General features: G+C 49.8%; 1 protein-coding gene across 3 annotated transcripts in view; it reads right to left on the bottom strand.

Annotated features, from left to right (window-relative positions):
• Positions 1–393: 393 nt before the first annotated feature.
• ALDH9A1 (aldehyde dehydrogenase 9 family member A1) overlaps positions 394–16,492 on the bottom strand; it is a 29,989-nt gene continuing 13,890 nt past the window's right edge. For 2 of the 3 annotated variants that reach the window (XM_077332335.1, XM_077332336.1), the window contains exons 4-12: positions 14,649–14,778; positions 12,919–13,053; positions 11,435–11,631; positions 8,632–8,772; positions 7,910–8,098; positions 5,593–5,680; positions 3,923–4,064; positions 1,639–1,751; positions 394–921 (exon numbers count right to left, since the gene is read on the bottom strand). In XM_077332335.1, coding sequence (XP_077188450.1) covers positions 827–921; positions 1,639–1,751; positions 3,923–4,064; positions 5,593–5,680; positions 7,910–8,098; positions 8,632–8,772; positions 11,435–11,631; positions 12,919–13,053; positions 14,649–14,778 — 1,230 coding nt within the window. In that variant the 3' untranslated portion in view covers positions 394–826. Of the gene's footprint in view, positions 922–1,638; positions 1,752–3,519; positions 3,757–3,873; positions 4,065–5,592; positions 5,681–7,909; positions 8,099–8,631; positions 8,773–11,434; positions 11,632–12,918; positions 13,054–14,648; positions 14,779–16,492 lie in introns of those variants that run through there. The other variant, XM_077332337.1, reaches the window with a different exon arrangement.

Genomic DNA, 16,492 nt, shown 5'->3' with positions numbered 1-16,492 from the left:
TGAGGCTGAGAGAGCTCTGCAAGTGCTGTGACTGGCCCAAAATCACCCAGCTGGCTACAGGTGGAAAAGAAGTGGGGAAACAAACCCGATTCTCCATATCAGAGTCTGCCGCTCTTAACTGCTACACCAAGCTGGCTTTCAACGAGACAGCCTCGCTGACGCAAACCTCCATAAACAGAGGCGACAAACCTGTGACTCTCCTGTGACACTAGAAGGCAGCATCAGGGAAAGCCTCAGCATCTTCGGCCTACTCTGTTGGCTGCTGAAGAGAACAGGACGAGGGACTAGATGAGCCACGGACCCGATGGGGGCAAGGTTGCTCTTATGTTCTTCTCCCCGGCAGCTCCAGTAGATGCTGAGATCCGTGCTGCTGACAATTATCCAGACACACACTCAAGGCCAGCTCCTTTATTTGTTCAGAAAGCCATGTACAAAAGTGCTTGCTTAGAAAAGGCAGCAATCCTGCGTGCGTCTGTGGGTCTGACATCAACTACTGCAGGAGGAGGATGGGGAGAATCAGCAGGAAGACGAGCAGCCCTGACTTCAACAAAGGGGAACATGGCTTAAATTTTCCCCTTGTGCTCCCTGGGCTGAGAACTAAGGTGGAGGGGAGGGATGCCTAACGGGAGACCTGTGGATTATCAGGCGGCTGAAGGCCTCGGGCCTGGCTAGCTGGTTTTCCTTTCTCCGCTACAAGAGGGAAGAGCAGAAGACAACAGACAGGATTCAAAGGAGTTGGGAGACAGAAGCGCAAAGGACCCTGCCCGGGTCGTTCTCCGCAGCACTGAGCACTCCTGTCAATCACTCTCAGGCTGAACCGGGGGCATCAGAACACGGACTCCACGTCGCCCATCTCCACGCACACCGTCTTCAGCTGGGAGTAATACTCGATGGCTGCTTCGCCGTTCTCTCGGCCAAACCCTGCAGGGAGAATTGATCTGTGAGGGGACGGAGGCTATTGGCTCGTCCCTGGGGAGGCTTCCCTATGGAATGCAGAGTGGGGTGCTGAGTTCTGGAACCAGCCAATAAAGAATGTAAAGCAGGGTCTCCATTGGGGCACGTGTGGTGGCAGAGCCCCTGCCGAGTGGGTTGTAGGTGGCTGGGGCCAGGGAGGGCTTTTCCCCAGCGAGGCTTCTGATTGGCTGTGAAGATTTTTATAGAATGTTGCCACCAGAGCCCAAGGATTGGCACTTTGCAACTGAAGATAAGCGGTGGTAGCCATTTTGTGGCTGGCTCCACCTCCTGCGGCAGCCATTTTGTGGCTGCAGCCACCCTTCTTTGTGAGAATGCCAAACGTGCCCCAACGCAAAGGATAACAAAGTTAGCCACTACGGGGCAGGGCTTCTTTGAGGTTGAACAAAGAAGCTCCTAAGAGCAGGCGTCTGCTCTTGGGCTAGTCCCATTTCCAGTCTTGCCCTGCAGACATTTTAAACAAAGTGGCCTTGTTTTATTTATGTACTGATCCCACCGTGGGCCCAAAACTAGGCTCCAGAGCCGGTTTCTGGCAATTCGCCACCAGCAGGCAATATCGCAAAGGACGCCGAAGGGGTGAAAAGCTGGCCTTCCCACCCTCTCGGCCGGCCAGTTTCTACACAAAGGGACTGAGGTTCGACAAACGGAATGGGCCGCCTCGGTCACCTGACATCTTGTAGCCTCCGAAAGGCAGCTCCACGGGGCTGGTGTTGTAGTTGTTGATGAAACACATCCCGGCCTGGAGGCCGGCCACGACCCTGTGAGCCCGCTGGATGTCCCTGTGGAGCAAAGAGGTGGGGAGGGTGGGGTGAATTGTCTTCGCTTATTTCTGTTTTATTTCGGTGTCCTAACCCAGAGAAAAGCCAGACATCTAAAAAAATGTCCACAGAAGGAAAAGGAACTTAAGCTTATACAGAGGGAAACAGAATTTTAAAAATATATACTTGAATACATACTAATGCCTCCACTGACCAGATGCGTTTTGGCGTTAACACCTTTATCAGTCCAAACCTGCAGCAGACTCTGGATGAAGGTGGGCTCCTGATTACAAGACACTTGCTGGACACTGAAAATGCTTGCCTTGACCAGGGCTGGTTCTTTAAATATTAGAGGCCTCAAATAGTTTTATCTGGCCGCCTGGAAGTGTCTATAGGGTCCTGAATTTATCTTTTTACATAAAGGAACCAACTGGCTATAACTATTTATTGTCTATTTTACAGATGCTGGTTTTATTTGATGCCTGACCATTGAGAAAGGCAGTAATGCTGAAACCCCTCTGAGCAGTGGAGACATTAGAACAGGGGTAATCAAACTGCGGCCCTCCAGATGTCCATGGACTACAATTCCCAGGAGCCCCCTGCCAGCAAACGCTGGCAGGGGGCTCCTGGGAATTGTAGTCCATGGACATCTGGAGGGCCGCAGTTTGACTACCCCTGCATTAGAATGTATGGATGTATTGATTTTACTGAGGCTATGCTAAAAGCCTTGGGTTTTTAACTTGATTAATAAATACGGGTATTATATATTTTTAAAAATTGTGTTCCACCCTGTGTAGGCTTCATTTTTGTGGTGTCAACTTTTATTCTGCCTTTTCTCAAAAAGAGGTAGAGGTAGTCCTGAAGATTTGAGGGTCTTGGTGAACCCCCCCCCCCCCAACATCCCCGGGACTTCATTTCCTATAAGGCATGACAAAAGATTATTTATTCACTGCCTTTCTCCCTAATGCAGACTCAAAATAGCTTACATCGCTCTCTCCTTCATCTTATCCTCCCAAGGCCCTGTGAGGTATATCAGGCTAAGTGCGTGGCTAGCCCCAGGTCACCCACTAAGGCTCCACTACCAAGCGAGGATTCGAATCTGGCTTAACCCAGGTCCTTGGTTGATGCTCTAATTCAGTGGTTCTCAACCTGGGGGTCAGGATCCCTTTGGGGTTTGAACGACCCTTTCACTGGGGTTGCAGCAGGGTGAGCAGCTTCCTCCTGAAGGAGCCCGCCAATCTATATACAATTTATAACCAACTCATATACAGTCATGAACCATGGATCTTCATGCCTTTGGTCAGTTTTGGTTTAATTTTCTGTGAAAGAACACTTGCATAACTTTATGGTTGGGGGGTCACCGCAACATGAGGAACTGTATTAAAGGGTCGTGGCTTTAGGAAGGCTGAGAACCACTGCTCTAACTACTACACTGCATTGACTCTTGGCACCAAATTCCACAAAGCACAACTGCCCCGTTAAGGAGGCACTGACGGATCAAGGTGGCTCCTGATTCTATTCTGCAAAAGCCACTGGAGTGCAGCCTACAGCCTTCCATGGCGCTGGCTGATTTCCTCTCTCCCAACTAGCAGTGGTTACAAACACCACACTGGCTTAAACTCTGCTGTCTGTCCAGTCTGGCCCTGGAATTGCCTTCTAGTCCCCTTCTTCCCCTGAAACCAAAGTCTTTTCTGTTCCAGGGGTTTGCAGCCAGAATCGAACGCATTGACTTTGGAGCTACCATTGACCTCAAACTTCTGCCTGTTAACTCTTGTGCTTGTTTGTGTGCAAGATTCTGCTAACGGCCTCGGTCTTCTCTCAGCTATAATTGCCCAGCTAATTCGGCATCTGAACTCTGGCTAAACCTTCCTGCCAATTAATGTCCCCTCTCTCTGCCCTTTCTCTACCTATATATTGGGCTGAAGAAATTGTATCCCATTATATCTATATATATTATAGCATGCTTGCACATGAAAACTTATATTTTGAATAGAATGTGGTTAGTCAAAAGGTAGGGGTAGTCAACCTGTGGTCCTCCAGATGTCCATGGACTACAATTCCCATGAGCCCCTGCCAGCATTTGCTGGCAGGGGCTCATGAGAATTGTAGTCCATGGACATCTGGAGGACCACAGGTAGACTACCGCTGATCAAAGGTACCAGAGAACTCAATCCTTTTTTGGGTGACAGTACTTGGTAAAGACACCCCCTGCCAGGCCAAAACGGGTGCTGTTGGCTCTCTCCAAGGCCTCCTCCTCTGTGTCGAAGGGCAGGATGGACATGACGGGCCCAAAAATCTCCTCCTTCACACAGGTCATGTTGTCTTCGCAGTTTCCTGAGAGTGACACAAGAAAGTGACACATTGGCTAGGCAACATTCAATGAGACAGGGGGCTGACCTTCTTCTCACCCGTGCAGCTGGGGAAGGGGATGGAGGTCCCTGATCTGCCTGATGAAAAGCCCTGTGTATGTTTCCAGCCCTACGTATGTGACCTGAGAAGGAAGTCCTACCCCATTTGAAGAGGAGACAGAAGAAGAGACTTTGGAAATTTTAAAATAGAGGCTGGATAGCCATCTGACAGAGAGGCTGATTCTGTGAAGGCAAAGGGGTGGCAGGTTACAGTAGATGAGCAGTTGGGATGTGAGTGTCCTGCATAGTGCAGGGGGTTGGACTAGATGACCCATGGGGTCCCTTCCAACTCTATTATTCTATGATTCTAATAATAATAATAATTGTACCTGCTTTTTCACTGTCTGAAGGAGTCTCCAAGCGGCTTACAATCACCTTTCCCTCTCCCCACAACAGTCACCTATGAGGTAGGTGGGGCTGAGAGTGCTCTAAGAAAACTACTCTATGAGAATAGCTCTCGGAGAACTGTGACTAGTGACTAGCTGGGCTGTATGAGCCGGAGTGGGGGAATCCAACACAGTTCTCCAGATTAGAGCCCACCACTCCCAACCACTACACAACGTTGGCTCTCTGGAAGGGAGAGGATTGCCATGGATCCTGCAGGACTGATGATGAAAGAGTCTCTTAAGAGTCGAGATGGGCGATCAGGACACAGCCTCTCTGCTGGAGTCTGCCCACTCCAAAGTCGTCCTCTATATTAGCGATCCCCAACCTGTGGGCTGCGGACCACATGGGGTCCTTCGACTAATTGGAGGTGGGCCCCGAAGGACACCTTCTCCCCCCCCCCCGACCCTTTACCTCATCCCCCCCGGCCCTTTACAACACACTTCGGGTGTCATTGTCTCCCATCACTCCCAGATGGGACTCTCTCGTTGCAGAGAAACAAGCTCAGGGTTCCCATTGATTGGTCATTGTCATGAGTTAAATTTCCAGGAAAATAAAATGTTCCTTATGTTCACTGTTGTGCCGTGCCTGTATCTTATTTTGAAGGGATGTTTAAACATTACCATAGCGATCAGAGAGCGCTAGGGCAGTGGTTGAGAGTAGAGGAGTAAACTACCCCCCCACACACACCGGGCCTCAGTAAAAGGCGGTGAGTGGTCCCCGGTGATAAAAAGGTTGGGGACTGCTCTATATCACATCCAATCTAAAGGCATGCGCAAACGAGAACATCCTGAGTGCTCCAGATGAAATGTGTAACAAGGAGGGATTTGGGCCAGAGTATACGACGACCCTCCAAGGAAGACTAGGGGCCATGACAAAGAGGCAGGCAATGGCAAACCACCTTCCAACATCCCTTGCCTGGCTGCCAGACAGTCCACAGATCTCCTATGCGATACATAAATCATATAAACAGAGAGAGAGAGAGAGAGTCTTCACACGCTGCCCCTCCACCCCACAATGAAGCGCCATCAGCTCTTTGACAAGTTCAAGGGTCCAAATGGAGGGCATACCCAGGATGCAGGGAGACACGTAAAAGCCTTCGTGCAGCTTGGGGTCTTCTGGTACGTACGGCTCCCCTCCACACAGCACCTCTGCACCCTGCAAACGAAGCAAGAGGTGGAGAAGGGCCATGAGCAGCACGTTAACATGAGAATCATTGGCCAATGGACAAACTCTGCAGGAATCACCAAAGGACAAAAGTGTGAACAGGCCTCACCAGAACATCTCCCCATGGACAACAAACAAGAGCCGTTCTTTCTTTTCACTCCCCGCTTTTCACTCCCCAAAGCGGCTTACGAACACCTTTCCCTTCCTCTCCCCCCACCCTATGAGGTATGTGGGGCTGAGAGATCTCTAGGAGAACTGTTTTGCGAGAACAGCCCTAAGTCAACTGTGATTGGCTCAGGTCACCCAGCTGGCTGTGTGCGGAGGAGGAGCAGGGAATCAAACCCAGTTCTCCAGATCAGAATCCACTGCTCTTCACCACGACACCACAGGGGCTGCTGGCCCCATCACACTCAGTGGTGATGGAGCAGGCGGGGGCTTCACAGGGTGATGGAGCAGGCGGGGGCTTCCCACAGGTTCATGGGAAGGTAGGGAGGCAAGCCAAAAAAGTTTGTTGTTGTTGAGTAGTTGTTGACTGTGGACCCTGCCGTTAAGTCCAGAATTTTCCTGATTGACAGAACAGGTTACGAAAATTCCTTCCTTCCTTCCTTCCTTCCTTCCTTCCTTCCTTCCTTCCTTCCTTCCTTCCTTTCCTTCCTTCCTTCCTTCCCTCCCTCCCTCCCTCCCTCCCTCCCTCCCTCCCTATTTTAATTTATACCCTGCCCCTCCTGGGGCGGCTTACATCAAGACAAAAGAATAAAATACAACAATCCCCATAAAAACCCCTTCAATTGATCCCCAGTAAAATACTAAAACGATCTTTGCGCTCGCATACTTTGAGAGGCTGTCAATAATCAACTCAAAGGAAAGCCGATGGCTAGGCCCTTTCCCAGGCTGCCTTTCCTTCTGTCCCGCAGCAGCACTCGCCCCTGAGGAGAGCCAGTCCGAGCGGGAGGCTAGCTGGCGCAAACCCTTGGCCCTGGGCCGAGTGAGCTTCGACTGGGGCTTGGAACGGGTTATTCAGGCAGAGGGCAAAGTAGCAGCCTGGGGTGTGGCAAACCACCTCTGGACCCATGGGCTGGTCTGATGCAACAAAGAGATGGTCGGAATCAGCGATATTGGAAAGGGGTCAAATTGGCAGCGTCCCCCCACTTGAACTTGGGCTCGGCTTATCACTCCTCCCTTCCGAAGGGCCTGGCGCCAGAGCGCAGTGGTAATCCTCCCCCAGAATGCCGATCCCGGTCCGTGCCCCCATTCAGCTTCACTGGCAGGGGGCCTAGGAGAGGTGGGTGCTTCTGGGCTGGGGCACCTGCCTCTGGGCCCATTAAGCAAGCGCTCCTTTTTAGCCGGTGGAAATAAAACCATGTCCTCCCAAATGGGTATTGCTAGAAATGCGGAGGCTCAAACGGTTAAAGAGAATAGCCTAATTCCATGGCGAGAAGTTAATCTGAATGGCAGATGGAAGAAATAACGCAGGTAAAGAAAATCTGCAATGTGTTTTGTGGTTCATACTGCGTGACTGATTGCTAGTCATGGGGAAGAAAAAGAAGAGCTGTTTTTTGTACCCTGCTTTTTGCTACCCGGAGGAGTCTCAAAGCGGCTTACGAGCACCTTTCCCTTTCTCTCCTTACAACAGACACCCTCTGAAGTAGGTGGCACTGAGAGAGCTCTGGGGGAACTGTGACTGGCTCATGGTCACCCCAACAGGCCTCATGAGTCTCAAAGTGGCTTACAATGACCTTCCTTTCCTCTCCCCACAACAGACACCTGTAAGATAGGTGAGGCTGAGAGAGCTCTGAGAGAACTGTGACTGGCCCAAGGTCACCCAGCTGGCTACATGTGGAGGAATGGGGAAATCAAACCTGGTTCTCCAGATTAGAGGCTGCTGCTCTTAACCACTACACCCTGTGAGGAAAGTGAGGCAGAAAGAGCTCTCAGAGAACTGTGACTGCCCCAAGGTAACCCAGGTGGATGCATGTGGAGGATTGGGGGAATCAAGCCCAGCTCTCCAAATGAGAGCCTACTGCTCTTTAAACACCACACCCTGGTTCTCTCCGCGGTGATGCTGCACACCTTGACGGGAGGAAGTCGGCGTGGCTCTTGGGTTACGGCTGGCAAGGAATGCAGCACCTACTTTATGTTCTTGCACCGTGGGTAGAGGTTCTCCTGGAGCACCCATCCCTAGCCAGGTTTCTCCTGCGATACGCAGCCGGCTGCTCTCACCTGCTCCTTGGCTTGCTTGATGAAGCTCAGCACCTTCTCCAAGTGGGGCCGGTTGATGAGCGGCCCCATCCTCGTGTCCTCCAAGAGGGGGTCTCCGATTTTGATGTTCTGGGTCTGCCTGACGACTTCCTTGGTGAAGGCCGAAAGGATCTCGCGTTGCACGAACACCCGGGTGCCGTTGCAGCAGACCTGTGGGCCAAGACAGAAGCCGCAGAGTCAGCCCAGCAGTCGTGGGAGGATTGTCTGCCTGGACTGCGGCCGGCAGGGGTGGGATTTGGCAACCAGTCCCCAATAAGCAACTCAAGAGCTCCTGCAGCCACACTACACCTTGCGAAGCAGGCGAATAAGGGCCGTCCAGAAGGTTTGAACACACAAATACGATGCAAGCTTGACCAGTCCTGAGATAAGCAATGAAACTGACCATAAAGCAGGGGTGGTCAAAACTGTGGCTCTACAGATGTCCATGAACGACATGCTGGCAGGGGCTCATGGGAATTGTAGTCCATGGACGTCTGGAAGGCCACAGTTTGGCGATCTCTGGTCTAAGGAAAAGAGGACCTGCTACCCTAAGGTAGGGAAGAGGAACACTGCTTGGTCCCTTCCAGATGACGAGGAGGCTTCCTCTTCCAGCCTCAGATGACTTCCCTGCCAAGCCCTGAAGGGGACTTCCAGGGCCAGGCAAAAGGCAGCTCTCTGTTGACCCCACCTGTGACTGTGCATACCTCGCCTTGGGTGAGGAAATTGGCCATGAGGGCGCCCTTCACAGCATTCTCCAGGACGCAATCGGAGAAGATGATGAGTGGGGACTTGCCGCCCAGCTCTAGAGTAACCGGCTTGATCCCTTTGGCTGCCATCTCCATGATCTGGAGAAGAAAAATTAAAAACAAAATCAGGACGAGACTTTAGGAGAATATTGAGTGGGCCTACTCCAGCCTCACAAATTCTCTCGATACAGGAAAAGGCTCATCCCCTCCACTGGAGCATCCAGATCTCCCCTCCACTTGCGGGTGGCCTTTCCACTTTGCATGGTGAGAACGGGAACATCAGGAAATTTGTATAAGAAGAAGAGTTGGTTCTTATATGACACTTTTCCCTCCCCGAAGGAGTCTCAAAGCGGCTTACATTTGCCTTCCCTTTCCCCTAACCACAACAGACACCCTGTGAGGGAGGTGAGAGCCCTGATATCTGAAGAAGAGTTGGTTCTTATATTCTGCTTTTTTCTGCCCAAAGTAATCTCAAAGCGGCTTACAGTTGCCTTCCCTTTCCTCTTCCCACAACAGACACCCTGTGAGGGAGGTGAGGCTGAGAGAGCCCTGATATCACTGCTCGATCAGAACAGCTTTCTCAGTGCTGTGGAGAGCCCAAGGTCACCCAGCTGGCTGCATGTGGGGAAGCGTGGAATCAAACCCGGCTCGCCAGATTAGAAGATCACACTCCTAACCACTACACCACACCTCTGTCTACCGAGCAACAAAGGAATTATGCAACATAAACGCGAGATTGGTTGACATTCGGGACCAAAAGTCATCCTGCTTTCTGCAATGCTACAAATGGCCATACAATCCCCCCTCAGTAAGGATTCCCAAGGCAGGATAAAGACTGTCCGCTTTCCTTCTCCAGAGAAAGCTGGGGCCAAAGACTGAAGAGTTAGTACTGGAGCTGTTTATAACTTTGATCCCTGGTATTTTGTGACTGGCTCTCACTTCCTGCAGCAGCCCCTTTGGGACTGGCTCCTACCTCCTGTGGCAGCTGTTTTGCAACTGTGCCCACTGCCACCTGTACTATATTTTGATGACTAAACCACCTCCTCCTATTGTTTCACAACAAGGCTTTCTCTATGTCCACTTTGAATTGTTTTGGTTCTGGGAAGGCGAAGATGGCATATTTCCTCCGCTCCCTTAGCGGTCCTTTTTCACCCTGATGTGGACCTACTATACCCCACAGGTTGGAAGGGTGCAGAAGGCAGGGGATAAATTGCTCTTTCTTTTCTGCAAAAAGGGCAATATCCTTCCTGCATCCACTCCCCTGTAGCCTGCTGATCCGTGTGGCGATTTATATGTTGGGAATAAGCTTTCTGTAGGAAACAAAGACTGTTATGGGGAGGGGAACATGAGAAGCAGCTATAATGAGGCGACTGCTGGTGTGAATGAACTGTTTGGGCATTTTGCTCCCCCGTGTGGTAACTCACTTCAAAACACCATTCTCCAACATCCCGTCCGCCTAATAGTTCAAGTGAGATGCTCAAAGAGCAAGCAGGAAAGGCAACAACAAGAAGAGCTGGTTTTCATACCCTGCTTTTCACTGCCTAGAGGAGTCTCCAAATGGCTTCCGATCACCTACCCTTCCTCTCCCCACAACAGACACCCTGTGAGGGAGGTGAGGCTGAGAGAGCTCTGAGAGAGGCCATTCTGTGAGAACAGAAAAAGGAGAGTCGGTTCTTATATGCCACTTTTCTCTACCTGAAGGAGTCTCAAAGTGGCTTACATTTGCCTTCCCTTTCCTCTCCCCATAACAGACACTCTGTGAGGGAGGTGAGGTGGAAAGAGCCCTGATATTACTGAAGAAGAAAAGTTTTTTCTTATATGCTGCTTTTCTCTAACCGAAGGAGTCTCAAAGCGGCTTACAGTCACCTTCCCTTTCCTCTCCTCACAGCAGACACCCTGTGAGGGAGGTGAGGCTGAGAGAGCTCTGAGAGAGGCCATTCTGTGAGAACAGCTTCTAATAGGGCTGTGACAAGCCTAAGGTCACCCAAGAGGTTTTCAATGCAATTTTATATGTTGTGAGCTGCCTCCAAACCCCTTGTGGGGTGGGGCAGCTTGGATACCAGAATATAAATAAACACAATATTTTAATAATTTCTACCATCTGAGAGAGGCCTTGTGGCAGAAACCCGTTTGATTTGAATGGAATTTTTAAATGATCTGATCTCGAATGCATTAAAGCTTTGTTAATTTAGATTGTAACCTATTAGCATTTATTCTGTTTTTTAGAACCGCCCACCCCCACAACCTCTTGGTTAATTGGTTACCTTATACACTATGATACTCTGAACTGGCTTTGGTCCACCAAGCACTTCCTCCTATGCCAGTGTGGTGCAGTGGTTAAAGAGCAGCAGTCTCTAACCCAGAGAACCAGTTTGATTCCCTCACTCCTCCATATGCAGCTAGCTGGGTGACCTTGGGCCAGTCGGAGTTCTTTTAGGGTTGTTATTGTAGAGCAGTTCTCTTAGAGCTCTCTCATTCCCACTTACCTCACTGTATGCCTGTTGTGGGGAGAGGAAGAGAAAGGTATTTGTAACCCACTTTGAGACTCCTTTGGGTAGTGAATAGTGGGGTGTAAAAAAAACAGCTGTTCTTCATCTTCTTCTATGAAGGACTGTGCGCTAGCTCATCGTTACGAATTTCTTGGTGTGAACAGAAGCTGGGGGTATTATAGGCAGACGCCTGGGAAGACGGGATGGAGGGGGGGGGGGCGACGGGATCTATGCTGGCTTTTCAAACATTCCTAGATCTAACTCTGCTTTACCTTGCTGCCCGTGGGCACGCTGCCGGTGAAAGAAACTTTGGCCACGTTGGAGTGCTGGCACAGGAACTGGCCTGTGGCCGCACCGCCTTGCACCACGTTGAAAAGCCCCTTGGGGACGCCGGCTTCGGTGTAGATCTCGGCCAGCAGCACGACAGAGATGGGGGTGAAGGGAGACGGCTTGAAGACCATGGCGTTACCTAGGCGACCCAACGTGTATGGGTAAAGGAGGAAGCAGAAAAAGTGAGAAAGGGGGCGTGTCAGCCTCTGGTAGGCAGAAGGGAGTACCCAAAAGGAATTGGGGAGGGGGGCTAGGAAAATACCCTGATCGTATCACACATGCAGCTAGCCTATGATTAAGACTTTTCACGCACATAAGTTATGGGCGTTTTGTATATTTATTAAATGACAGTTCTTTAACTTGATTGACCCATGATTCTGAAATGGGCTCGATCTGCTCCTCAACCATTTCTGGTTTACTATTAGGTGTAAGTTTATCTCCACCACCCCCAGTTGTAGCTCACTATATCAGGAGTCCTGGCATGGTGCTCATGGTGTCTGCTGCTCCTTTCCTGGTGCCTGCCAAATGCTTTTCCCCCAGCAAATTATCCTATTAAACAAATCATCTGCCTGAAATATTGATGAGTTATTATTAGAGTGGTATATAACCTTGATTCCTGATATTTTGTGATTGGCTCCCACTTCCAGCAGCAGCCATTTTGTGACTGGCTCTCACCTCCTGGGCCAGCCATTTTGTGACTGGCTCCCACTAGCCCAGTACTACAGTCTGTGCCTAAATCACCTCCTCCTATTGGTTTCATAACAATGATTTATCTATGTCCACTCTGAATTATTTGGGTTCTCAAACAGGAATTATAGTGTTTATATATATGCTGCTGCCCAGTCATAGAAGTAGGGAGATCCCCCTAATTTCTTTTAGGTTTGGAGCAAACACAAGCCTTTAATCTCTCCTCTCCCCATCTGAATTTATTCAGCATTTTTTGTACTGGTGACTGATACTGACTGCAAGAGACATAAGGGAAAAAAAAGATTTTGCTTCTAATTTTTAAAATCGATTACAGTGCCTTGAAGGCCAAGGGATGGCCACTGATATATATTCATCATCATTTTACTCATTAGATTCTAACTGTCTGTAGTAAGTCTGCCTGACTGGTTGAGATCTACCCTCAGGAAAGTTGTAATCTAATTATAAGAATTTTCCGACCGAGACAATTTCATTTCTACCTTCCTTTTTAAAGGAAGGCTCATAACAAGGCCTTCCCTGCTTAGCTAACCTCCCTCCTCAATCTGTCAGTTAAATTCTACATCCAAAGCTCCAAAGAGAGCAGAAGAAATGGCGCAGGGTTTTGGTTCCCCGGCCCATTCTGAGTTTCCCACCCACTGCCCCCCCCCCCCACAGCCTGGGGGACTGTACTCTTGGGGAAGATACCTGCCCTCTCATCCCTGAAACAGAGCATCTCCTTTACCACAGGCCAAAGCCGGGGCTGACTTCCAGCAGGCAATCTGGAAAGGGTAGTTCCAGGCCCCGATCCCAACACACACCCCAAGAGGTTCTCTTCTGGTGTACGCAAAGGATCCTCCAGGGAGCTGGATGTGCTGACCTGAGCGGGGAAAGAGAAGGCGAGAAGAGAAGGTGGGTATCTTCAAGCAGATGTTTCTTTGCAGGTGGAGCCCCATGCATATATGTGCCCAAGGGGGGATTTCAGAAGGCATAAGCGGTTAAGACCTGGCCTGCTCTATCCGAGGCTGCCCGTTGATGTGCAACCCACTTGCTTTCGATGGAGGTTTTTTCTGCCATCCAGCAGGCTCAGGTTAGGAACACAGCACAGACCATATGGGGAAAAAGGTTCCACCTCCCAAGGTGACCTTTTTAAGTTCAGTCAAATGACAGCACAGCCTTTCTCAACTTTATTACCCTCGAGAAACCATGGAAACTTTCTTCAGGCTTCGAGAAAACTTAGAAGGGGGGCGATTGTACAGCATGGGGTTGGGAAGCAGAGCTGTGGACACGCCCGCTGGGGGCCCCTACCTGTCCTACCCCCTCCGACAATTTAAACAATATAAACATTGGCCATGGGGAAGGGTGTTGACATGACCGTACATGGCCATATCCTTCGATAAATGTTTAGCACATTAAAAAAAATAGATTAAAACTTAATTCATTCCCACCCATTCAGGAAACCCTTCCAGGGCCATCAAGAAACTCCGGGGTTTCACAAAACTCTGGTTGAGACAGCCTGTATTGGAGGATAACGGAGGCCAACTTACTATATTAATAACCTCGTGCAATGCCTAGAGGTATCACTTGAAGCACATTCATTTCAATAAAATAAAAGGGCTCAGGGCGGCTGACAAGAAAAATTAAATACAGGTAGTTAAATATAATAGCGTGTAAAATTTCAGATTTAAAAGGCAACTAGCGCAGTTGGAAAACCCACAGTCGCCTCTTCTCATAAAACATTAAGATGAATTTCTGCCTGGAGGACCAGATGGAGGGGTTAAGTTGTGGCCTACAGGTGGGCTTTTTGTCAAGGAGGCCGGCATCTTCTCAGTGTTCCATCTGGCCTGGCGGGAAAGCTCTCTCTCACAGGCCCTGAGGAACTGGTTACGGCCCTGCAGGGCCCTGATGTCATCTAGCAGGGCGGCCCACCAGGTTGGGGCCAGGACTGAAAACACCTTGGCCCCGTTTGAGGCCAGTTTTTCTTCTTTGCGGCCGGGGACCTTGAGCACGTTTCAGCCGCTAGATCGTAGCCCTCTTTGGAGGCAAAGAAGAACAATGGATAAGGACAGAGTTGGAAGGGACCTCATGTGCATGCAAACAGCACTGAAGCGTTATGTGGGAAGCCAGGAATCGCTCTGGGTTTCCTGCCAGATGCTTCGGCTGCAAATGAGACTAAAGGGAAAAAGGACGATGCATTTCAAGCGTTCCAAGTCAGTTCTGTAACTAAGGGCCCCCTTGTGGCAGAAAGGCAAATAATTTTTTTTTTAAAGGTTAAACAAGGGATTACCTTTACACAAACACACACACACCTCTCTCTCTCTGAAGGAAAGCTTTGCTGTTTAAACAAAATAATTTTTATCCTGTCTGAACATCCTGGCCTTCCCAAGGTCCTCTGCTGCTCAGCCCCATGTTTTGACACCTGCTACTGTACAGAGATGAACCTAGCAAAGTGCATCTGACATCCTGGTAACTCACCCGCCAGGGAACCGGCTAAGCCAGCGTAATATTGGATGCATTGCCAAGATATGTCAATATCAACCAGGGCTTCAAAGAGCGACTTCCCATTATTGATGGTTTCCATTTTAGCGATTTCTTCCCGCCGTTCCTGAAATACAAACAGAAGCACTTCATTATTATTTTTAATTGAGGGCTACAGTTTGGAACAACCTGGCACCTAATAGAAGCACCCTGAATGGGCCTGGTTTGCAGTTTGTCTCTGTCTGTCTCTCTCCCTCGCAGCAGGAGCCATAGCAGGTAATCAGGGGGTGTTTGCAGTTTGGCAGGGCTCTCTGTGTGTCCCTCTCAGGCGTCTGAGAGCAAAGTGGCTAGCGTCCAGGGAAGGAGGGCAGGAGCTGGAGAGGTGGACACACGCTGATTGGCCCTATTCCATCTTGGGTATCCAGGACACTCTCCACCCCCAGGGCTGTTTCACAAATATTAAAAGGAACAGTGGATAAGGATAGAGTTGGAAGGATACCTCAGGGGTCATCTAGTCCAACCCCCTGCACAATGCAGGACACTCACGACCCTATTGCCCATCCACTGTAACCTGCCACCCCCTTAAGCCTTCACAGAATCAGCCTCTGCGTCAGAGGGCTATCTAGCCTCTATTTAAAAATTTCCAAAGGTGGAGAACCCACCACCTCCCGAGGAAGCCTACTATTGAAGCCAGTGGAAATGCAGTTGAAACGTTCAATTGGGGCCTCCCTTGCCTTTTCATCAGCCCTCCTCAGGGCCAGTCCTTGTCAACTGCTTTATATTGCTTGTTGCTTCACCGGTGTGTTTTGCCCTGAGAGGAGTTTGTTGTGAGGGGCGGCATAGAAGCTCTCAGATAATAAATAAATATTGTCCCAAGAGAACAATTATTCATGCAATGGCTCCTTCAGTCACAAAAGCATTGAGCCAAGGCATACGTGGATTGGTTTTCCTTGATAAAGGAACCTAAGGGGATGCTGCTGTATATACTAATGGATGCAAAGCCCAAGGAGCATGGCATGAAGAAGCTGGGTCTCTGGTTTCTCTCACTTGCCAAATTAAGCGCTAGCTGTAGAGAGAAGGAGCAGTGCCTGTGAAGAAGAGATACACAGATGCTTGGAGTACTAATCTTCCCCTGCATCAGGCCAACCAGCACTTATTTCACTGGACATCTGTTACTGAGGAGCTCATGGGGTGTTTTTGTCTCACAAGAGCCCTGTGAAAAATTTAGGTCAAAATACTACAATGGACGAAATTTAACAAAACAAACTGTGAGATACTGGTGGCTCTTCAGATGTCCATGGACTACAATTCCCATGAGCCCCTGCCAGCACATGTGCTGGCAGGGGCTCATGGGAATTGTAGTCCACAGGCATCTGGAGAGCCACAGTACGGCCACCCTATAACATTGGTACAAGAGCCTGTTTAAATTGAGCAAGACAGAGGTCCCCAAGGTGGTCCCCTGTGGGCACAACGGGGCTCGCTGACATCTTTCCTGGGTCCCTCCAAGGGTTTTAAGAATGTAGGCGGGGCTTCTGCCCCACAGCACTTCTGACTGGCAGTGGAGATCAAGGTATTTGTTAAAGAGGGCTTCAACCTGAAACGTTGAAGAGTTACTATGAGAGATACGCATAATTTCATTGACTGACACTTTGTGGTTGGCTCCACCCACTGTGGTCACTATTTGTGGTTGGCTCCGCCTCCCGCCACAGCCATTTTGTATCTGTGCCCAGAGCCCTCTCTCGGAATTCCAAAGGTGCCCTCAGGCTCAAGAAGGTTGGGGACTCCCGGAGTAAGGCTTACAGCAGTGAAGTTACGATGAATCAGGTTTCACAGATATGTGG

The sequence above is a fragment of the Paroedura picta genome, chromosome 4, assembly GCF_049243985.1.
Source record: "Paroedura picta isolate Pp20150507F chromosome 4, Ppicta_v3.0, whole genome shotgun sequence".
Lineage (NCBI taxonomy): Eukaryota > Metazoa > Chordata > Lepidosauria > Squamata > Gekkonidae > Paroedura > Paroedura picta.
Note: the sequence above shows the minus strand (reverse complement) of the source record. Positions and strands in the feature narration are given on the sequence as shown.